Source organism: Fundulus heteroclitus, chromosome 3, assembly GCF_011125445.2.
Source record: "Fundulus heteroclitus isolate FHET01 chromosome 3, MU-UCD_Fhet_4.1, whole genome shotgun sequence".
Lineage (NCBI taxonomy): Eukaryota > Metazoa > Chordata > Actinopteri > Cyprinodontiformes > Fundulidae > Fundulus > Fundulus heteroclitus.
The window spans coordinates 41,486,193-41,504,849 of NC_046363.1; the positions used below are offsets into that span (position 1 = coordinate 41,486,193).

The window sequence follows — 18,657 nt, forward strand, 5'->3', positions numbered from 1 at the left end:
AAATTCGGAAAATAAAAAAAAAAACTTCATAATTTTACTCTACAACAGAAATGCAGAGTTTTACCACAGAGATGTTTTGAATTTTATGCACTTGACTTTTTTGCTCAGAGGTCAGTGGGTTCCCATTTTGACAAAGGTTTATGAGCAGTGACAGGAGACTGCAGACTGTTTTGTCCTCTCTAAAGCCCTTCGACACATCCTGTTATTCAGACAAATCACCGAAATCTCACTGAGCATAAAACTTGCTGATGATCTTCAGGCTTCAGGAATTATCCTGCTCCTTTTTACAGACAGGATGTCTAAGTCTGGCACTAAAAGAGCTGCTCAGCTCCTCTACAGTCTGGTGCAGGGGGTGAAAGGTGTTGTTCATGATGGATGTGAGCTTGGACACCCTCCTCTCAGCCACTTCCTCCACAGAGTCCAGAGTGCAGCCCAGGACAGAAGTGGCCTTCCTCACCATCTTATTCAGTCTCTTTCTGTCCCGCTCTGTGCTGCCAGGAGCTCAGCAGACGACAGCGTAGAGGAGGGCTGAGGCCACCACAGAGTCATAAAAAGTTTTTAGCAGAGGCCTGCTCACTCCAAAGGACCTCAGCCTCCTCAGGAGGTGGAGGCGGCTCTGGCCCTTCTTGTACAGAACATTGGTGTTATGTGTCCAGTCCAGCTTATTGTTGACGTGAACACCCAGGTATTTAAAGCTCTCCACAGTTTCTACGTCCTGCCCCTGGATGTTCACAAGTGAGTGTGGTGGGGGTCTTCTCCTGAAGTCGATCACCATCTCCTTGGTCTTACTGGTGTTTAGACACAGGTGGTTCTTCTCACACCAGTCCACAAAGTCCCTGATGACCGACCGGTACTCCAGCTCATTCCCCTCAGACACACAGCCCACGATGGCCGAGTCATCAGAGAACTTCTGAAGGTGGCAGCTGTCCGTGTTGTAAGTAAAGTCTGATGTGTAGAGGGTGAAAGGAAACGGAGACAGGACGGTGCCCTGGGGGGCTCCGGTGCTGCAGAGTGCCACCTCTGACTGACAGCCGTGCAGCCGCACGTGCTGAGGGCGGTCAGTGAGGTAGTTGATGGACAGTTAGACATTCTTTCATTAAGACAGAATACATGGCAAGATAAGAAACAGTGTGCAAGCATCTTAGGGATTAATATTCATCATTACATTTTATTTGATCCCAAATGTTGCTTTAGCAATCTAGGTGATATGTTGTTGTTTATAAATCAATCTTTGGTACCCTCAACATTAGAAACTCTTAATTTAAATCCTACAATAACGCCCATTCATCCATCCATTGTCTTGCTGCAAGGCAACAAAACTACTTTGCAGTTTCCTAGACTAGTATTCTGGGCAAGTATCAGTGCAGGATCAAGATAAGATAAGATGCTTTTATTTGTCATTATACATGCAAGGTACATACAACAAAAATTTGGAGATCAGATGGCAGGTTAGCCTGAGCTGCAGCGACTGAGCATGCCGCCTCTAATGGCCGACCTGACCAGCATGTCTTTACTGGTAGGGGAAACCAGAGCGCTCGGAGGAAACCTACACACACACACACATATATATATATATATATATATATATATATATATATATATATATATATATATATATATATATATATATATATATATATATATGTATGTATATATATATATATATATATTTGTATATATATATATGTATATATATATATGTATATATATGTATATATATATATATATTTGTATATATATATATGTATATATATATATGTATATATATATATATATATATATTTGTGTATATATATATATATATATATATATATATATATATATATATATATATATATATATTGTCATGAATTGCCCTGATGAACCCAAACACTACCACACACCCATAGCTTCGTTTTATGAGTTTTTATTGTTTAAGATGAGTTGTGGAGGAAGGAATCCAGAGTTTAATACCAGGAAGGACCTTTACATGGATAGGCTGTCTCCTATATTTCTTTTCATTCTAATACATACCTCTTCATGTAGTCTGAGGTCATCAAACAAAATCCTTTTGGTGATCCCCCCACTTGCTTCCGAACTTGAGGATAACAATCTTTCCAAGCTGTTGCACCCAGACGGTAAAATGCATTGCCTTCTCACAGAGTTTGAACTCTGTGGACACTATTAAAAAGAAGCCGTGTATTACTGTTTTTTGTTAAATTTGAGCTTTTATGACATGAATTTATAATTTTATTGTGTTTTTGTACATTGTGTATTTTGCTGGTTTTACCCTTCTTGTGAAGAACTTTGGGACACCTGCTTATGAAAACATGGTATTTAAACCTTTACTTATTGCACTGTGATAATGATTAACATTTTGCTACAACATTGCCAGCCAATGTCTGTTTTTAAATCATAAAAATAGGTGTTTTAGTACCTGCCTGTTGTACTAGTTGAGAAAAAAAAGTTCATTTATGATAATTTTATCTGGATTAGATTAGGATCAAGGGTTAATTTGACCATGCATCACACACACACATGCAGTTTTGGCCTTCAACAAAATTCAACAGTCCTTCATCCTAAATTACTGTTTATGGTGGTTAAAAGTAAACTTAAGAGGTATGTACTGAAGTGAGGAGTGCAAACCACATCACGAGACTCATAACTCTAAACCACGTTCATCTATAAGTTGAACATCATGCTCCAGTTCTTGGTAGAAAATTAGTCTCTGTCGTTGCACGTGATGTGTTCTCATAGATAAAGTAGTGGAGGGTCCTGATGACAATGCTCAGGCTTTTTCAGAGAAGTGCTTCAAAGCATCTGGATTGTTGGAGCACCTCCATTAGGCTCTGCCCTTAAGGTGTGCAGGCACATGACGTTGGTTATGTAACATGTAGAAAGTGTCCTCAGGCTCCTGTCTTTCAGTCTCTGAGCACTGAGTGCTAGCTCGTCTGGTGTATGCAGGAAATGAAAGTTAAATATAAAAGAGTTCTGTGACAATACAAACAGCAGGCCCACTTCTGTAGGAAGTGCAGCCTTCTATATACTTGGAATATTTTGAGTCATTAGGATTTTATATGTATTTTGCTCATCCTGCCGCTCAATTTATAAAGCATTTTATATAAATATCAAATAGAGTGGAATGAGCAAATATATGTATAATTACACAAAGATAGTTAAAGGATTTTCATCATAAATCCCAAAATAGTGGATTTTTTATTAAAACTAATAAAAAGATCCAAATCGTAATCATAACTTTACATTTTAAATAATATAGGTGTTAAAAAACGAATAATGAGCTGCATATTCTAATTTCTAACTTATTGTAATTTATTTTGGGAAAAAACAACTTATATACACACAAACTAAGTTTTCCATTGCAACTAAGAAGCCAATATTTGGCGCACATTGTACTTCACTAGACTAATTGGGTGAACGTTATGGATGCTATACCAGAGAATAAGAAGTCTTTGACTCTTTGATCGCAGGATAAGGAGTACATTTAAGTTAAATGTTTGACTAAGATTTAATTATTTTTTCCCCCCAGTCCAGTGCTTTGAACAGGGATGCACCATATATGTTTGAGTCAGAATGAAAAAGTTTCAGCTCATAAGTAAAAGATAAAAGGGAATTGATTACATTTTCAGAATAATTGCAGGAAATGGTGTCACATGACATGGCTTTCCCCAATCACCGGACGTTCACATGAAGGAATTTTGATTTATGAAACAAAGATGTTGTAAGTTTGTTATTTTCTGATCCTTACTCAATCTACTCATGTTGTTTCATTTTTAAATTAAAAGTTAGAAAAAGAAACAGTTTAAAATGGGGAATGACCAAATCTAAAGGTGGGGAATTTTCAGTCATTTATTACATTTCTGTACCTTTCTACAGCAAAAATCCCCCTCTTAGGTCTTAGTAAGCAATATACAAAAGGGACATGTTATGCTTATGAAGAATTGCCTTTGTATTTTTGGAACTAGAAATAAAATTTTTGTACAAAACAAATGACATCCTTAAAACACAAAAGGAAAAGTAGAGTGGCCTATATAGTCTTTAGATCTATTTGCTGTATGCACAATTTGTTATATTAAGCTCCCCAGCTGGTTTAGGATTTGAAACCAGGACCTTAATGTTGCAAAGCAACAGGTCACAACTGCACCGCTGTGCAGCCTCTAAGCTATTTTTAATAACCTTTGATTTTTTTTTTTTTTTTTTTTTTTTTTGTTCTTACTGTTACATTTCCTTTTTCTTATTTTACCTTGTGTCACTTTGCGGCTGGCACACAAAAAATCTCCCAATTTAGGACATATGTTTTCTGGTTAAGCCAATCAGACTGCCAGTTACTGCTTTCCTTACACAGCCTGTTACAGAAGAGTTGCCCAGGTAATATCAGCTTACATTTGACAACAGGGTTTCAAATAACTTTGTTGGCAAGACGATTATATTTTAGCAGTTCTTCGGCCCGCGGGGGCACTGATCACCCCTCATACAGTCCGCTGTCTCTCTCTCTCTCTCTCTCTCTCTCTCTCTCTCTCTGGAAGGGGGCGGTCCCAGTCTGAAGCGCAGCTCTCTGGTCGGATCGTCTCATTAATCTCGGTGCGGAGAGAGAACAGAGCAGAGCACGGCGGGCTGACACGCTGCTGCGCGGCCAGACACACTGAGACAAAGATGTTTCGCTTTGAAACCTGTCCATTTTAGGCTAATGGTTGACATCTGAAGCGGTGGTTGCAGCTGCCGGCGGCCGGCCGAGGACAGATGAGTCTGCAGGGTCTCTGCCGGTTCTAACGACCCTTTGTTCGGCTGTGGCATCTCTCCTTCACCTCCAACATGGACCGCTCAGAGAAGGAGCGCCGGTCAGACGACGAGGCTGACTATGAGGACGAGGAGGTGGACCCCAGAATTCAGGTAGACCCTCTTCTCTTACTTTACTTTTTATGTTTTTTTTAATTTCGTGGGCTCATTGTTGCCCAGCCACCTGTGTCTCCTGCAGCTGCCCGCAAAGACCAAGCCCAAGTCAACCTTTAAATCAGCGTAATTATTTGTTTAGTCGTGTTAAATGTCTGACATGTTTGGGGCTTCATCTCGGAAATTTGGATATTTAAGCCTATAGAATGTGATTTGTTGTTCAAAGATAAAAAATACATTTAAGAATAAACATTTAAAGACCCATGGATCCCCCAATACAGAATGAGCTGTGCTTGAAATAAGCTATAATAAAATCATAGATTGAAAATACCAAGTTTCAATTGAAAGGAGTTTAATTTTATGGACATTTTAAAGAATTGGCTACATTTGATGGAAAAGTCAAGCTAACATTTTTAATAATCTTACTAGGCTACAGGAAGGCACACCAAGAATGTTCTGGGTTCCAATCCAGACCTGGAGTTTCCATGTTCTGCATGCATGGGTTCTCTGGGTGCTCCAGCTTTCTCTCACAGTCTAAAACATGAATGTTAGGGTGTATTTACACCATTTAATTGGTCTCTCTAAAGTGCCCTTAGGTGTGAGTGGATGTTTGTTCTGTGTCTTTACGTTGTGTACTGGCGACCAATCCCATGTTGTAACCACCTTTTGCCCAATTACTGCTAGAGATTGGCACCATCATCTATCCAGGATCAAATATGTATCATCATCCATCAGTCAGTCCATTCATCTGTTTGTCTATCATCCATACAACCTGTATTTTGTCATTTTGTAATTGAATGTTTTGCTGGTTCCATACTTCAAGCTTTGCTATGCGTCACTAGGGAACTTGAGTCTTTGTATTTTAAAACATTTAAACCCAAAAAGTATGGAAAACTGTGACATTATCAGAAAAAAAAATTAATGGACTTCCACAATCAGCCCCGGCCATATTGTTAACAAGAAGGGAAGACCCGGCACAGTTGCCACAGTTTTTGCAACCATTTTGCAACCTTGGACATGGTTTCCATTAGCGAATTGAGCATTTGCTGTATGAGCGTCATCATTTCAGCTTATTTCGGATCAGAAAAAAGTTACATGTTGTAACCATCCACTGTTGCAACTGTTCCTGGTCTCCCCAATAACAAAAAAGATACTGAATGATATTCTGGATATGTTAATGTTTCTGCTACATTCTTAAAACTACAACTCGCAATAGCAAATGAGAATCTGTTTTTGAGGAGAATGGCAGTATGATCATCAAAAATGGAGCAATTTGTGTAAAAAAACGGCAGCTGTAGACTAATCGTAACGTACATAGACTGGTAAGATTGGTGCTTCTATTGGAATAGGTCAGCAGGATTATTTTTGTCACTTCTTTTATTAATCCAGCAAAAGATAGGGTGCCATCATTTTAAAAAGAAAATAAGGCACAACTCTGAAAGACCATAATAATGTAAGTAATTTATTGTAGTAGAAATATATTCGTACTTACCAAGGAAAATATCAGTATTTGTATAAGAAAGGGGTGGTTTGGGGTTTCCCCCAGCGTATTATAAGTGTCGATGAGTGAGAGCGACATTAAAGTTCCCGGCTGGGATAAAACCTTCCGGTGCAACTAAACTAAGGTGCTAGCTGTTTTAGCTCGACGCACACAACGGTCACGCTGTGGCCCTCCTACAAGCTGCATGACGCAACGCTCCTCGCGTTTCCTCGTTCCGCCTCGACTCCCGCAACCAACCATGGCACCTACCGCCAGGATTAGTTCTAACATTTTGGGAAATAAAACAAAAAGATTTCCCGATGTCCTGATTTGTACTACTGGATCAGTGAGGGACAATATGGTAGATTCAGTAGAAATCAAGTTTATTGGTCAATGCAATTTTTTTTCAGCCATGTGAATTAGTCGTTAAAGATACACCAGTCATTTGCTCATTTCAGACTGGAATTGGCCTGTTTTCCCTTGATTGGCCCTTGAAGTAGTGATCTACAGTTTAAAGCCCCACTAAGTAATTTCTGAGTGACGCTCCCCCTACAGGAGCTTTTGAAAATAGCACTATCGTAAACTCTGCCCTCTGCGTGCCCCCCAGCCCCTCAGAGCTACAACGCACTCAAAGCAGCTAGACAGACTGAACGATGTGTATGCGGACTGGTGATTCTGTTCTTAGCTCTTGTTTATTTAGGAGAGGGACGAGGAGGAGGTAAGCAAGAGATGTGTGTATGTGGGCGGAGTCACCACCTCTGTAGCGCAGCGGGAGCTGGTCTATTTATAGCTCTAGTTGTTTAGGTTGTTGCCCAAATAAGACACTTGGCGTTCAAAAACAAGCCCAATAAACCGCAACCTGCGACTCACGAAATTTACAAGAAACTAGCAAAAAACAAACAAGCCAGACGTCATTTATAATAAGCAGACTTGGTAACACTGTTATTGATGCCAATAGCCTTACCATGGGGCTGCCATAAAGCTGTTTGTCTTACCGCAAGAACGAGAACAGAGCCGCATTGCCGCAAGACTGCCTCCAGGTCAGATCACAGAAAGTTGCAAGTGTGTTTTTTTTCGGCCAGAGACACTGGGGTAGCTGACAGACCCATCAATTGTCCCATAAACACTTAGATTACTATTACAGTGACTTAGAAGAGGATATATTAAGATAAAAATTTTACTTTAGGGGGGCTTGAAATACTGAAAAATCCCAAAGTTCTCCTTCTTTATTGAATGCATCAAAACAAAAAACTCCCATCATTTTTGGGTCTATAGACGCTTTAACTAACTTTTTTTTTTACATTTACTGAAAGAGCAGATGAAATTTAGAGAGATGTGGTAATTACTTTATTTTCGATGTAAGATTATTTACTACTTTAAAAAGGATTTGCTGGATATGTTTTTTCTATCTTTTGTGCGAAAGAGAAATCTGCAGTCAGGCCGCAAAGATTGGTATTGGCCAGGAAAAGCCTGATCGGTGCATGTCTAGTAGGCATTTATGATTCTGCTTTGTCATGGTGGACCAGAGCTTTAATACCAAATATTACTATGATACCCACCTTTGTTATATGTATCACTCTATGGTAGTGAGTTCAACCAGTTTTCTGCCTTTACTCACTCTTTGTGGTTGTATCAGGTGTAACGTGATTTCCTGCTTTTTATTATAAATGTTTCTATTTCTGCCTTTTGCTTAAATCCAGATATTTAAGTTAGTTTCCTCTCTGCAGTTTGCCTAAACTGTCTTTTCTCTTTTAGGGGGAGCTGGAGAAACTGAACCAATCCAGCGACGACATCAACAGATGCGAGACAGAGCTTGAGGTCAGTTCATCGATGTGCAGCGAGCCACAAATGCTGCAGATTAACTGTGTGTCGCTTTTTGGCTGATAGTGGGTGTGACTGCGTGCACCTCCACCTCTGGTCAGCTAAAGTTTTATCTCTGTAGCTCAGAGCCAGAGGTTTGATTTTTTTTTTTATGGGAACTGACTGAGCTGGTCCCTTCAGAGATGTGTTGTCTCTTAAAGTCCAATCGCTGGTCCACAGAGCAGAGTTTTTGTATATTGAATCACAGCCTGACCTTTGCTCTGTCAGCAGGGCAAGCCTTAAAGTTTGAGATTTAGTTTGTGTCAGCAGGTTTACAAAACTGTAAGTTGTTGTGAAACTAGGATATATTGTTGTCGGTTATGGTAGCTCACTGTGTGCAGTGCTTTCAGAAACTGCACTTAATTGTGAGTCACAAATCTTTATTGTCAGTATGTAACCAAAATGAAGTTTTGGTAAGACACAGACACAAATCAAGACATAAAGTTGTGGTTGAATGCACCGAAAACACTTCTAAGAAGCTAAACTGTGCAAATTAGCATCTGATAAGATTTAAATGTTCAAGTCAAAAAAGACAGCCACAAGTCAAATCGAATACTAAGTAAATAAAAAAACAACAAAAAAACATGAGGGTTTAGTTATAAAGTAGAAACTAAACACATTTAATAAAAATTACATATATTTCCATTAGATATTTCAAATCCAGGTAAACCTACTAATGTCCATCCATCTGTGGGGTACATCATTTCAAGAATATATTACTTACCAGCATTAGAACAACCTTGATCAGTGTTTAGAGCACACTGTGTGGTCCGACGTGACCACTGTGACCATATTGGGTCATTTTTGTTTTTCATGAACATAGACGACCACAGGCAAGTTCAGAGGTGTGACTGTCATGATATTATGGTCTAGAACAGGGGTCACCAACAGCCCCCAAAGACCACATGTGGTGCCCTCAAGTCTGTTCTAAAGCTAGCATAACCCTACATTGAGCTGCATCTAAACTGTCATTTTAGTCTGTTGGTCTACTTTTGTAATAACACTTGCATTTATATATATTTAAAAATTGCATATTACAAATTCTAAGTTGTCTTTGTAACTTTTGCAGAAATAGTTTGATTTCTATTGAGACTGAATCCAAATCTCTATTGCAGACTCAGACTTTATCGGACCAAAGGGCCTTTAACAAGAATCCATTACTGCTCTTTGAATCCCATTAAAACTTAGTAAAAGCTTGTGATTGAAGTTTTTTGTTGGTCAGTAGCATTGAGATAGAAGTTCAGAGTAGGAGCGGTATATGGCTTTACTGGTGCAGCTGAGAGGACTTTGAGTTTGTATGCTTAATGTTTGCTTTGAGTGACTTGTGTTTCACTTGGAGCGCTTGAGCAGATTGCAGCAAAGTCTGGCTAAAGGATAAATGGCAAAGATTGCAGTTGTATTATCTGTGCACTTATTTTCTGATCTATAATGCTACCTGAAATCAGAATAAAATTAATCAATAAAAATGACAAAGAACAGGAACAGTAATTAGCTTTTTTGTGTTTCACTGCAACATGCTTATATCTGAATTGTATGATCTAATATTCTTATCTTGATTTTGTAATGGGGGCAAGTTGTTGAAGTTATTACAATATTTATTTTATATCTAAATCCTCCATGTTAACAGATGAAGCACTGCACACTTGTTAAAGTGTCACAGAACAAGGGGAATGACATTACTGCAAACATGAGGGAAAGCAGAGTACCCCTGAGAAGTTTCTAAAAACGTAATGGCGCAATAAGCAATATTTCACCACTATGTGTTGCTTGAGCACTGTCTGTAGATCAAAACGATGTGTAATAAACCATGCCTCTTCTTTTCCTTGTCACTCGTCACCTTCTATGGGCATTTTTGTAAAGGACAAAAACACAGCAAAACAGCACAGCCTTTCAGAGAAAAATTTCAAGTCAAGTAGTAACTTCTTTATAATGCTATTAGCAAGATAACATTTTGATCTGCTTGGGTGCTCCTTATCCAAACCATGGGGAAGGACAAATCCTACTTTATGAACACCATGTGATGTATGAAGAGAATATTTGCTTCATTCCTCCATAGTGCCTTCACACACGTTTTTAGTTTGCTTGCTTGTTGTTTTGCTTTTTTGTTGTTGGAAATATGCTAAAAAGTTGTGCTGCCACATTATGTAGGGAGGGTCAAAGGAGCCACAAGAGCTGATGAAGAAAAAAAGCATTGCTATTCTTCTAAACCTCTTGCTAAAGGCTACATTATCCAGTAGATTTGTTTGGAATCGCACCCCTGAGTGTTATTACAATAAATTAAGGACACTAATCATTCTCAGTCCATTCTTGTTACCTTTGCTGCTTCTGAAGACCCCATGCTGTTTGTTTATGCTAACAAATCGATTAAAAAGTGCTGTCATACTGGAACTATGGTGGTGGTACCAAGTACTAATGGCAAAGGTACCAATAACTGTGCCAACAAGGACTTCTGTTAAAAACAATCTCTTTTTTTTCTACTACTACTACTACTACTACTACTACTTCTACTACTAATAATAATCATAATCATAATCATAATAATATTCATCATAATAATCATCATCAAAATAATCATCATCATCATCTCACAATGGAGAAATTCACTTCCCATCCCCTGGGGGAGCAGTGGGCTGCCACTGTGCGGCTCCTGGGGAGCAATCAGAGGTTAAGGGTCTTGCTCAGGGACCCAGAGTGCAGGCAGTGGGGAACCGGGTGCTTGGAATCTTCTCAGAGTGCAAGTGCACTGCTTTAACCACTAGGCCACCACTCCCCAACACCAGGGGTGTCAACAAACTTTTTAGGATCTGCAGGTTCTGCTGTTTACTAAACTCAAAGTTCCGTTGTGTTGGCTGATTAACAATTGAACTCCTAAAAGCAGTAGAGCTTAACGTCGATGGCTTTGAATGTTTGGAAGTTAACATGCGTCACAGTTTCAGCGTCTGAATCCTGAGTAGAGGGACAAGTACTCTGCTCTTCAGGCTGCTTCATCTCATATAAATCCCGCAGTTAGTGAGTTACAAAGGAGATGCCAGAGGTTAATAAGACATGATGTTTTTTAGTCTTGTCTACCTAACTGAATATTTGTTTGTTTGCTTGTTTCCACGTTGACTTGTTTGTGGTTTATGTAGTTGTTTTCTTTTTCTCACATGCATCTTTTTGATCAATCAGTTTAAAGCGCCTTACAATTCTAACTAAAATTATATGTTGCAACTTAAAGTGGAATGTTTTTATGACTTGTACTTCAGCACTTTTGGTTTTATGGTTACTCCAAGGTTGAAGTGCTGACTTGTAACTTTTAATTCAAATCTGTAACAATTCCCTTCTGACCCAGATATTGCCGAAATTATGTTCCTTTTTTCTGTAGATAACCAAGGTTATAAAAGGTCAACATTCCTTTTGTTTCCTACTCGAAGTCTGACTATACGCTCTCTTAGTCACTATTTTACTGAAAATTCAGTCAAGTAGATTACAAAACCATATCCTGTGTACCATAAATAAGAGTTTAGGGAGAGTTTTTGCTAGTTCTAGTCCTGGCAGGGTCATTTAAAGAAATAGCATGCAAAATCCAATTTTTTTTAGCCCTTAAACACATTTTGATGTGTACTTGGAGTCTCTATTAATACAAAATCTTTTAATGCAGTCTGTCCTGGAGATCCGTAGATATTTTTTTAAAATATTTTTTTAGGTCGTATTTTTCAGGCCGTTCAGTTTTCTCTGTTTTCCATTAATTTTAATTCTTTTAAGCAGTTATGTTACTGTTTTTGCTGCAGAGCGGCTAAACAAAGTCATGGACTTCCAGCTTACCAATCTCATGAATCCGTCATTTTTGTTTCTTGGAGTGATTTTGTAGTCCAAGCTGAAGGATGCTGAAGCTACAAGCAGATAAGTAATTACATCCCCGTTTCCTCCGCCGCTCCTTGCTGCGACATATTCACGTGCTGTGTGTTGTGGTTTGAGAGGGCGGTGCTTTGTGACGGCGTTCCTGGGTCCGCAATTACGATTGGTTGAGAGGAAGTAGTCTCTATATCAAACTTTTATTGACCCGTTTTTTTTTCCCATCGCGCCACACGTCAATCGATCGATATATATTGTTATTTAATTATCGTCCAGCCCTATGTGTAAAGCACTTTGGGGTCCTTGGACTTGATAAAGCACTATACAAGTACAGGCCATTTAGTTACCGTGGTATTTTTACTAACCATGTTGGAACCTTTATGACCACTGCAAGATAATGCAGCATTTTACAATATTTAAATTCTGTCAAACTGGTTGCTGGAACCTGGCAGTGACTTCACTTTACTACTCAGTCAGGTCTCACTACCACAGAGAAGCTTTAGCATGTGATGCAATGGGAGATTGTCATTGTGGATGTGCGACTGGCATATGTTCTGCGACTGTGTAATCTAATCATGGGCTAAAATCTTTGTGGAATGTCCTTAAATCTATACCACAAAGACTTAAGGCAGTTCTTAGGGCAAAAGAGGTCAAACCCATTACTAGCAAGTTGTTCCAAAAGAAGTGGAAGGTAAATGCATATTCCTGTCTAAAATTAAAATTAAAATATGCATAATGCCATAGAGTTCTGGAAATTCATTGAACAATTATAAATAAATCTAACATTTGAAAAGTTTTTTTTAATGGTGCCTACAGAAAGGATCCATAATGTTGATGAAAACTAATAACTAGTCTATCTTTTTTTCCTTTTTATTATCTCTTCTATTTTTGTGTTTGTTAGATCACTTAGTAGTGTTTTTTTCAACTGGGCAACCCTAAGGACATGTAAGAGATGGAAAAACCCTTAATAGATCATTTTGGACAAAGCACTTTGAGATACAATACATTTCTTTCTTGTTCTAAGGAGGCTGTATCAATTGGAAATTGATTTATTTCCAGTGGCTGGTCACAACAAATTAGCGGTGGTCTGATTTTTCCAGTTTTTATTAGAATAGTCTTTCATTTAAAACTGTGTCAGCTTTATGTTCATTTTGCTCACAGTAAATAAAAATATTGTCTGGAACCTAATATCTCCATTGCAATATTTTGACCTAGCTTTTCCAAGCTTAATTTTGAAATAGAATGTTTTGGGAGCTTTTTGTTTTTAACTGGGCAAGACTTATGGAGGAGCTGGCAATAAGGCCAGCTTTCTTTTCCTCCTCTAATAAATTTACAGTCTGAACAGAATGGGGATTCAATCTAAATAGGCAGAGGGATGTTTACAACTTCACTACTGGACTCTCATACACAAAATAGAGACAGAGAGTCCCCACTCTCGGTTATGTCAGCTTATATTGCTGAGCAAAGTAGACGGAGTCCCCCCTACTGTCTTCCGGGATCCACGTCCCCATTAGACCGAGAGCTTGGTTCCAGGGATATCCACGTCCAGTGATAACAGTCCATTTGTTTATGCATGCCACACAGCCTTGGGTTTATGAGTGATCTGCTTGTTTCTCTGGTAACTGTCTTTCGCAGCCACAGCCTCTGTTATCTCATAATTCATAACAGTCCCCCTGTTGATGTGGCCAAAAGGCACATCATAACAAAACAGTTCAGATGCCTGTCAGGGTGAATGTGAGGAGTCTCAATGGGGGTTTAATATTTGTTTAAACAGCTGAATCAGGGAACCATGTTGTTTCAGTGTTTGTTGTTTTTTGGCATGTTGACTGCCTAAGGTACAGTGAATTATAGTATTCTGGTGTCATGTTTATCTACTGGTTAGGTTAAAATGCACTAATCTGCTGAGACCATTTCTGAACCTGCGGTAATTTGGCTTAGAAAGCAAATGCCTGGTACAAAAAGCAAAATATATTTATATTTTTTCTCTCTGATTTCTATGTTTTAAATGCTCAGGACCTATCTAGTTTTTATGTTTAGCTCACCTTCAACCAGTCAGGTTTTCCTGGATTATTTGAAATAAAGTGGAGGTGATCAGCCTTTCACTATTCCCAAACATTTGGAAAATTATAGAGATGATTCTTTAAAAACTCATGTTCTTTGGCCCTGAATTTGTAGATAATGAGACGTTAGAACGTTCCTATCAATGGCTTTTATTTTTATGTTGTTGTATTTTGATCCTTTCTTTCTGTATTTTTATTGTTTAAGGCCAATTTGTGAAACACCCATAGCTTCTTTTTATGAGTTTTTATTGTTTAAGATGAGTTGTGGAGGAAGGAATCCAGAGTTTGATACCAGGAAGGACCTTTACATGGATAGGCTGTCTCCTATATTTCAAACATTGAATATATATATATATTCTGCTTTGCCATTTCTGCTGAAGAAAACATTTAAATCCACTGATCTTCTCAGTTGATTGGTTTCTTATGTTCTGTTATATACATAAACATTTAATTTTTTTTTTTTATTATTATTTCTGAAATATTAGAGCCTTTAACCCAGTTCAGATGAAGCTGTCATTATATGATAGTCGTTGGATGTAGCAAAGTGGCAATAATCTTTCAGAAAATTGATCCACATGATAGGATGTCTGGATGTCTAAAAGTTTGAAATCTTGTTATTGAGAAGTCACATGGAGTTGAATTGATCCACATGATCAGAGGTCACGAAAAGACCATCTTGCTCATTGATTCACGTGCCATTATCTGGAGAGCACTCAGCAGAATAATAATTTACAAGAAAAACTTTTGTTTATCAGTGTTAGTAAACCTGTTTGACCCCAGTTTTAATCTGTAGATGTTATATTTTTCTTTTTCTCAGGATGCGAGGCAGAAGTTTCGCTCAGTGCTGGTGGAGGCCACAATGAAGCTGGATGAGCTGGTGAAGAAGATTGGGAAACCGGTGGAGGAATCCAAGCCTTACTGGGAGGCCCGACGATTGGCCAGACAGGTAGTCATTTAAAACTGCTGTTGTGTTTATTAGGGCATTCCCTTTCTCAAATAGCAAGACCACATGAAAGCTGTAAACCTTCCAAAAGTTCTTTAGGTGAATAAGCTGGAGATTTCTATTGCATTTCATGAGATCTTCCATCTACACTCCTTTACTCTTTCTATAGTGGTTCTATTAATATGACATAATATGACCCAAATAGCCAAATTGGTCCAGGTGCTACTGGTTTTGGATACATTTAATTTTCTTGGGTGTTTTCAGGTTCTTTTGGAGTTTCTCTACACAGTCCCACTCTCCCATGGCGTTAACAAACAAAATTTACATGACAAATCTAAAAACATCACAGAAAAATGGTTTACATTAAGCAGATTACCTAGATAATTTCCGTTTTTTTTTTTTTTTTTTTTGAATATTGTTTCAAAATACAGGTTCCTTCTATAACTTATTGAGAGGGGGGGACAAGTTACATTTTTCTCAGATCGGGGGTGGGGGGGGGGGGGGGGGGGGGTTCCAGACACCCCCATCCCTCCATAATTTCTGCCAATGAAACAGTCACTATGGATATTTAAATGGCTTAATTTAACAGCATTTAACTACATTTTCCTTTTAGATAACTCTTCGAGAAAGCATTCCTTTTACTTGAGAATGCACACCTAGATTTGACTAGATTTCTGACTATCTCTCCGCCCTAAGGACAGTTTTAGCTCATATATTTCTCCTCTACCTCCTCTCCTTCAACTGTTGCTTGTTGAACTAATTGCTCGTCCTCCGTTGAAAGGTATCACAAATTCTCTACACTCACACAGTGATGTGGCTAAACTGATCATTTCAAACTGTCCTACTTCCCTTTTCAGTGTGTGCGTGTGATATGTGTAGATAAAACGGAAGAGGTCACCTACGATAACAGCCAGTGCAGCTATAAGAGCTCAGTCAGGAAGCACGGGAATCGACTGAGGTTTTAAAGTTTTTGTTGTGTAGTTCCTTAGTTTATTTCTCCAATAATATTGCATTTTAGCAAGTTATCAGCAGTATCCATGTTTTCATAGAAAGCTGCATATGTATTCTGATGAAGGTTCCTTTTCGGCAGTGTGCGGAAATACATGCAGTGGTGAAAGAGTTTCTGTGAAGTGACGAGGCAACTGAACTTCCCTCTTTTCTGCCTCCATGCCTCTTTGTAACCCGTAAAAACAAAGTTCTCAGAGTGCATGACTGCCACTGTTAGGATTAAAATACACATTTCCATGTTAAAATGGCTGTTTATAAAGTTTCAAGACAGCAGTGATGTCAGTAGGTACTTATAAATCAGACACATAGCTCACTTGCATCCCTAAATTCTCCATCATTTCTTTGTTTAGTATATAGTAAGGGTAAAATATAAAGCATAAATAACATCTCCTACTCATTGTGCATGAAATGCTTCCTAAATACTTTCCAAAATCAAATATTAGCTGGATATTTTCAGAAAGCCGGTAGAATATGTTTAGTTCAGACTCATCCTAGTTTCTTAACAGGACAAACATGTGATCGTCTTTTTACCTGTCGGGTTACCTGCTGTCCCAGTTTTATTTTGGTCTGCTATCTATTTTTATTTTCTCTCCTCAGACATTCATATGGAGCAGCAACATCAGAAAAAAGAGGTTTTTGCATAACTAAAGCTTACAAAGGAGTTGAGGGGAGCTGGATGAGGTTCCAAGATTAGAAACAATTTGCCCTTGAAAGAACACATATTGGAGATGACTTTCTGATGCAAACAAAACTTTGCTAATTACCCAATTTGCTAAATTCTAAATTATATTCTGATGCTTGTATGACTATGGTTGTCTTTTTAGCAACTTTTATTAATGTAATACCTCTGGTTGCAGTTTAGCTTCCTTTAGATTTAAAAATTAGTATTTGTTGCAGTAAGGTATTGCTGTATGTGTCGTTAGAGAAAATTCAGTTCTTGGGATTACTGTATTTTTTGGACCATAAGGCGCACTAAATATTCTTCCCAAGTGTGTAATGTAAATCCGCCCCTTCACGCCCACAGCTCTCTATCCGTCTCTGTGGGGAGGACAGAGTAGTTGGACTACACTGCCCTGTTTCTAACATAAGGCCAAAATAAACTTAACTTTTATATTGAATTAACTTACTAGGTTTATTGTTGCTAGCGCGTACTCCGGGCGCGGCCTGCCTAAAGGCTCCCACATACTCGGGCGTACTGTGCGCATACTGTGAGCTTGGTGGACTCTACACTGACTCTCTGCAGACGTTTTACCTTTATAGTCCAGCGTACTGTTGCCTAGATTTCTTGTGGCAAATTCCTACAATTCCCACTATTTCTGCCAGTGGGACGAAGCGGCGGAACGAATGGTGAAATGTGTGATTAGCTAGCTGAGCACCTAGAGCCGCTTCTTTTCCAGCAGGCTCCACCTGTCAGTGAGAACAGAGAGGGACTTTGATGCTGCGCATCCTTGTGATGGTCTGCTTGTAGCAGCTCAGTGTATCGAGCTCGGTGTCACATAGAAAACAGTCCGATGTAAAGACTTCTTGCCCCCAAGAAGTTTGTGGTGTGACACGTACCCAGACCTCTCAACTTTTATCAAAAGTTAAGAGTGAGATTATGCTAATTTGGGGGAGGGGCTTGTTTGGGGGCGGGGCTAACCGGACCCTGGAAGAGCCGGTGGAGTCAACTCCATCTCATTTTTATCCCACCAGACAATGAAGTAGACATGTATTACTTTTGTTAAAAAGAGAAAGAGACATATTAATACTTTATTGTTCAGTTAATGGATTAAGACATAAAAAATACACAATTGTTCAAATAATACTGAATAAAATTAAGTAGTTTTAAGTTATTGACCGAATTATTACACTGTTACACATTCATCTATGGGTTGTTTATCATTGTAAATCTATAACTTGATTGGTGAATCAGGCTGAGTTTCATCAAGCCTTTAGGGTCAACAATTTCCCCGCAGCAGCAACACTGAAGCACACAGAGGTTCCCGCTCCGTCTTTACGCACGATCCTGCTGCTGATGTCTCCCTCTTTTCAGCTCAATGCACTTCTAGACTGTTACAGTTTATAACATTCTCATCACCTTTCACAGCGACAGGTTTCTCAGTCAGTCGCCGCGCTGATCCGACGAATCTCTATTGCTCTCGTCAGTGCGCTCTGGGCGGTGAGGTGGGCGGATTTTACCCCCGTGCGCTGCGTGCGACGGATAAACTGTGGGGAAAAGGCATAATTACTGTAAAGGGCTCCTATAAAGGGAACAGGGGTACTGACAAGTCTGAGATGAAGCTACACGTTCTTTAAAATGACCCTTAAAAGTGCGCACCTGAATTAAAACGCAAGGCAGCAGCCCACCGAAGAGCCACTGAATCTATGTTGTTAAAAAAAAATAACATGAAATACAGCTACTAACTCTCCTATTGACTTTAACTGGCACACGTTGCTATCGATGTGAGGGAATTAAACGCAGTGATTCACGTTGTGAATGGTTAATGGTGATAAAAGCACCTGCTCCGAGGGAAAGGAGGGGGGAGAGGAGCAAGCGCGGAGGCACAGAAATACGGTGCATGTAGTTAAAAAATGCTGAATTAATA

General features: G+C 38.9%; 2 protein-coding genes across 2 annotated transcripts in view; one reads left to right on the forward strand and one right to left on the reverse strand.

Annotated features, from left to right (window-relative positions):
• Positions 1-18,657, reverse strand: part of LOC105922701 (C-type lectin domain family 10 member A) — a 512,726-nt gene that overhangs the window by 413,367 nt on the left and 80,702 nt on the right. The gene's annotated exons all lie outside the window — the stretch shown is intronic.
• sh3bp5b (SH3-domain binding protein 5b (BTK-associated)) overlaps positions 4,549-18,657 on the forward strand; it is a 42,148-nt gene continuing 28,039 nt past the window's right edge. The window contains exons 1-3 of the mRNA XM_012856741.3: positions 4,549-4,887; positions 8,123-8,185; positions 14,939-15,067. Of these exons, the coding sequence (XP_012712195.2) occupies positions 4,810-4,887; positions 8,123-8,185; positions 14,939-15,067 (270 nt within the window). The 5' untranslated portion in view covers positions 4,549-4,809. The remainder of the gene's footprint in view (positions 4,888-8,122; positions 8,186-14,938; positions 15,068-18,657) is intronic.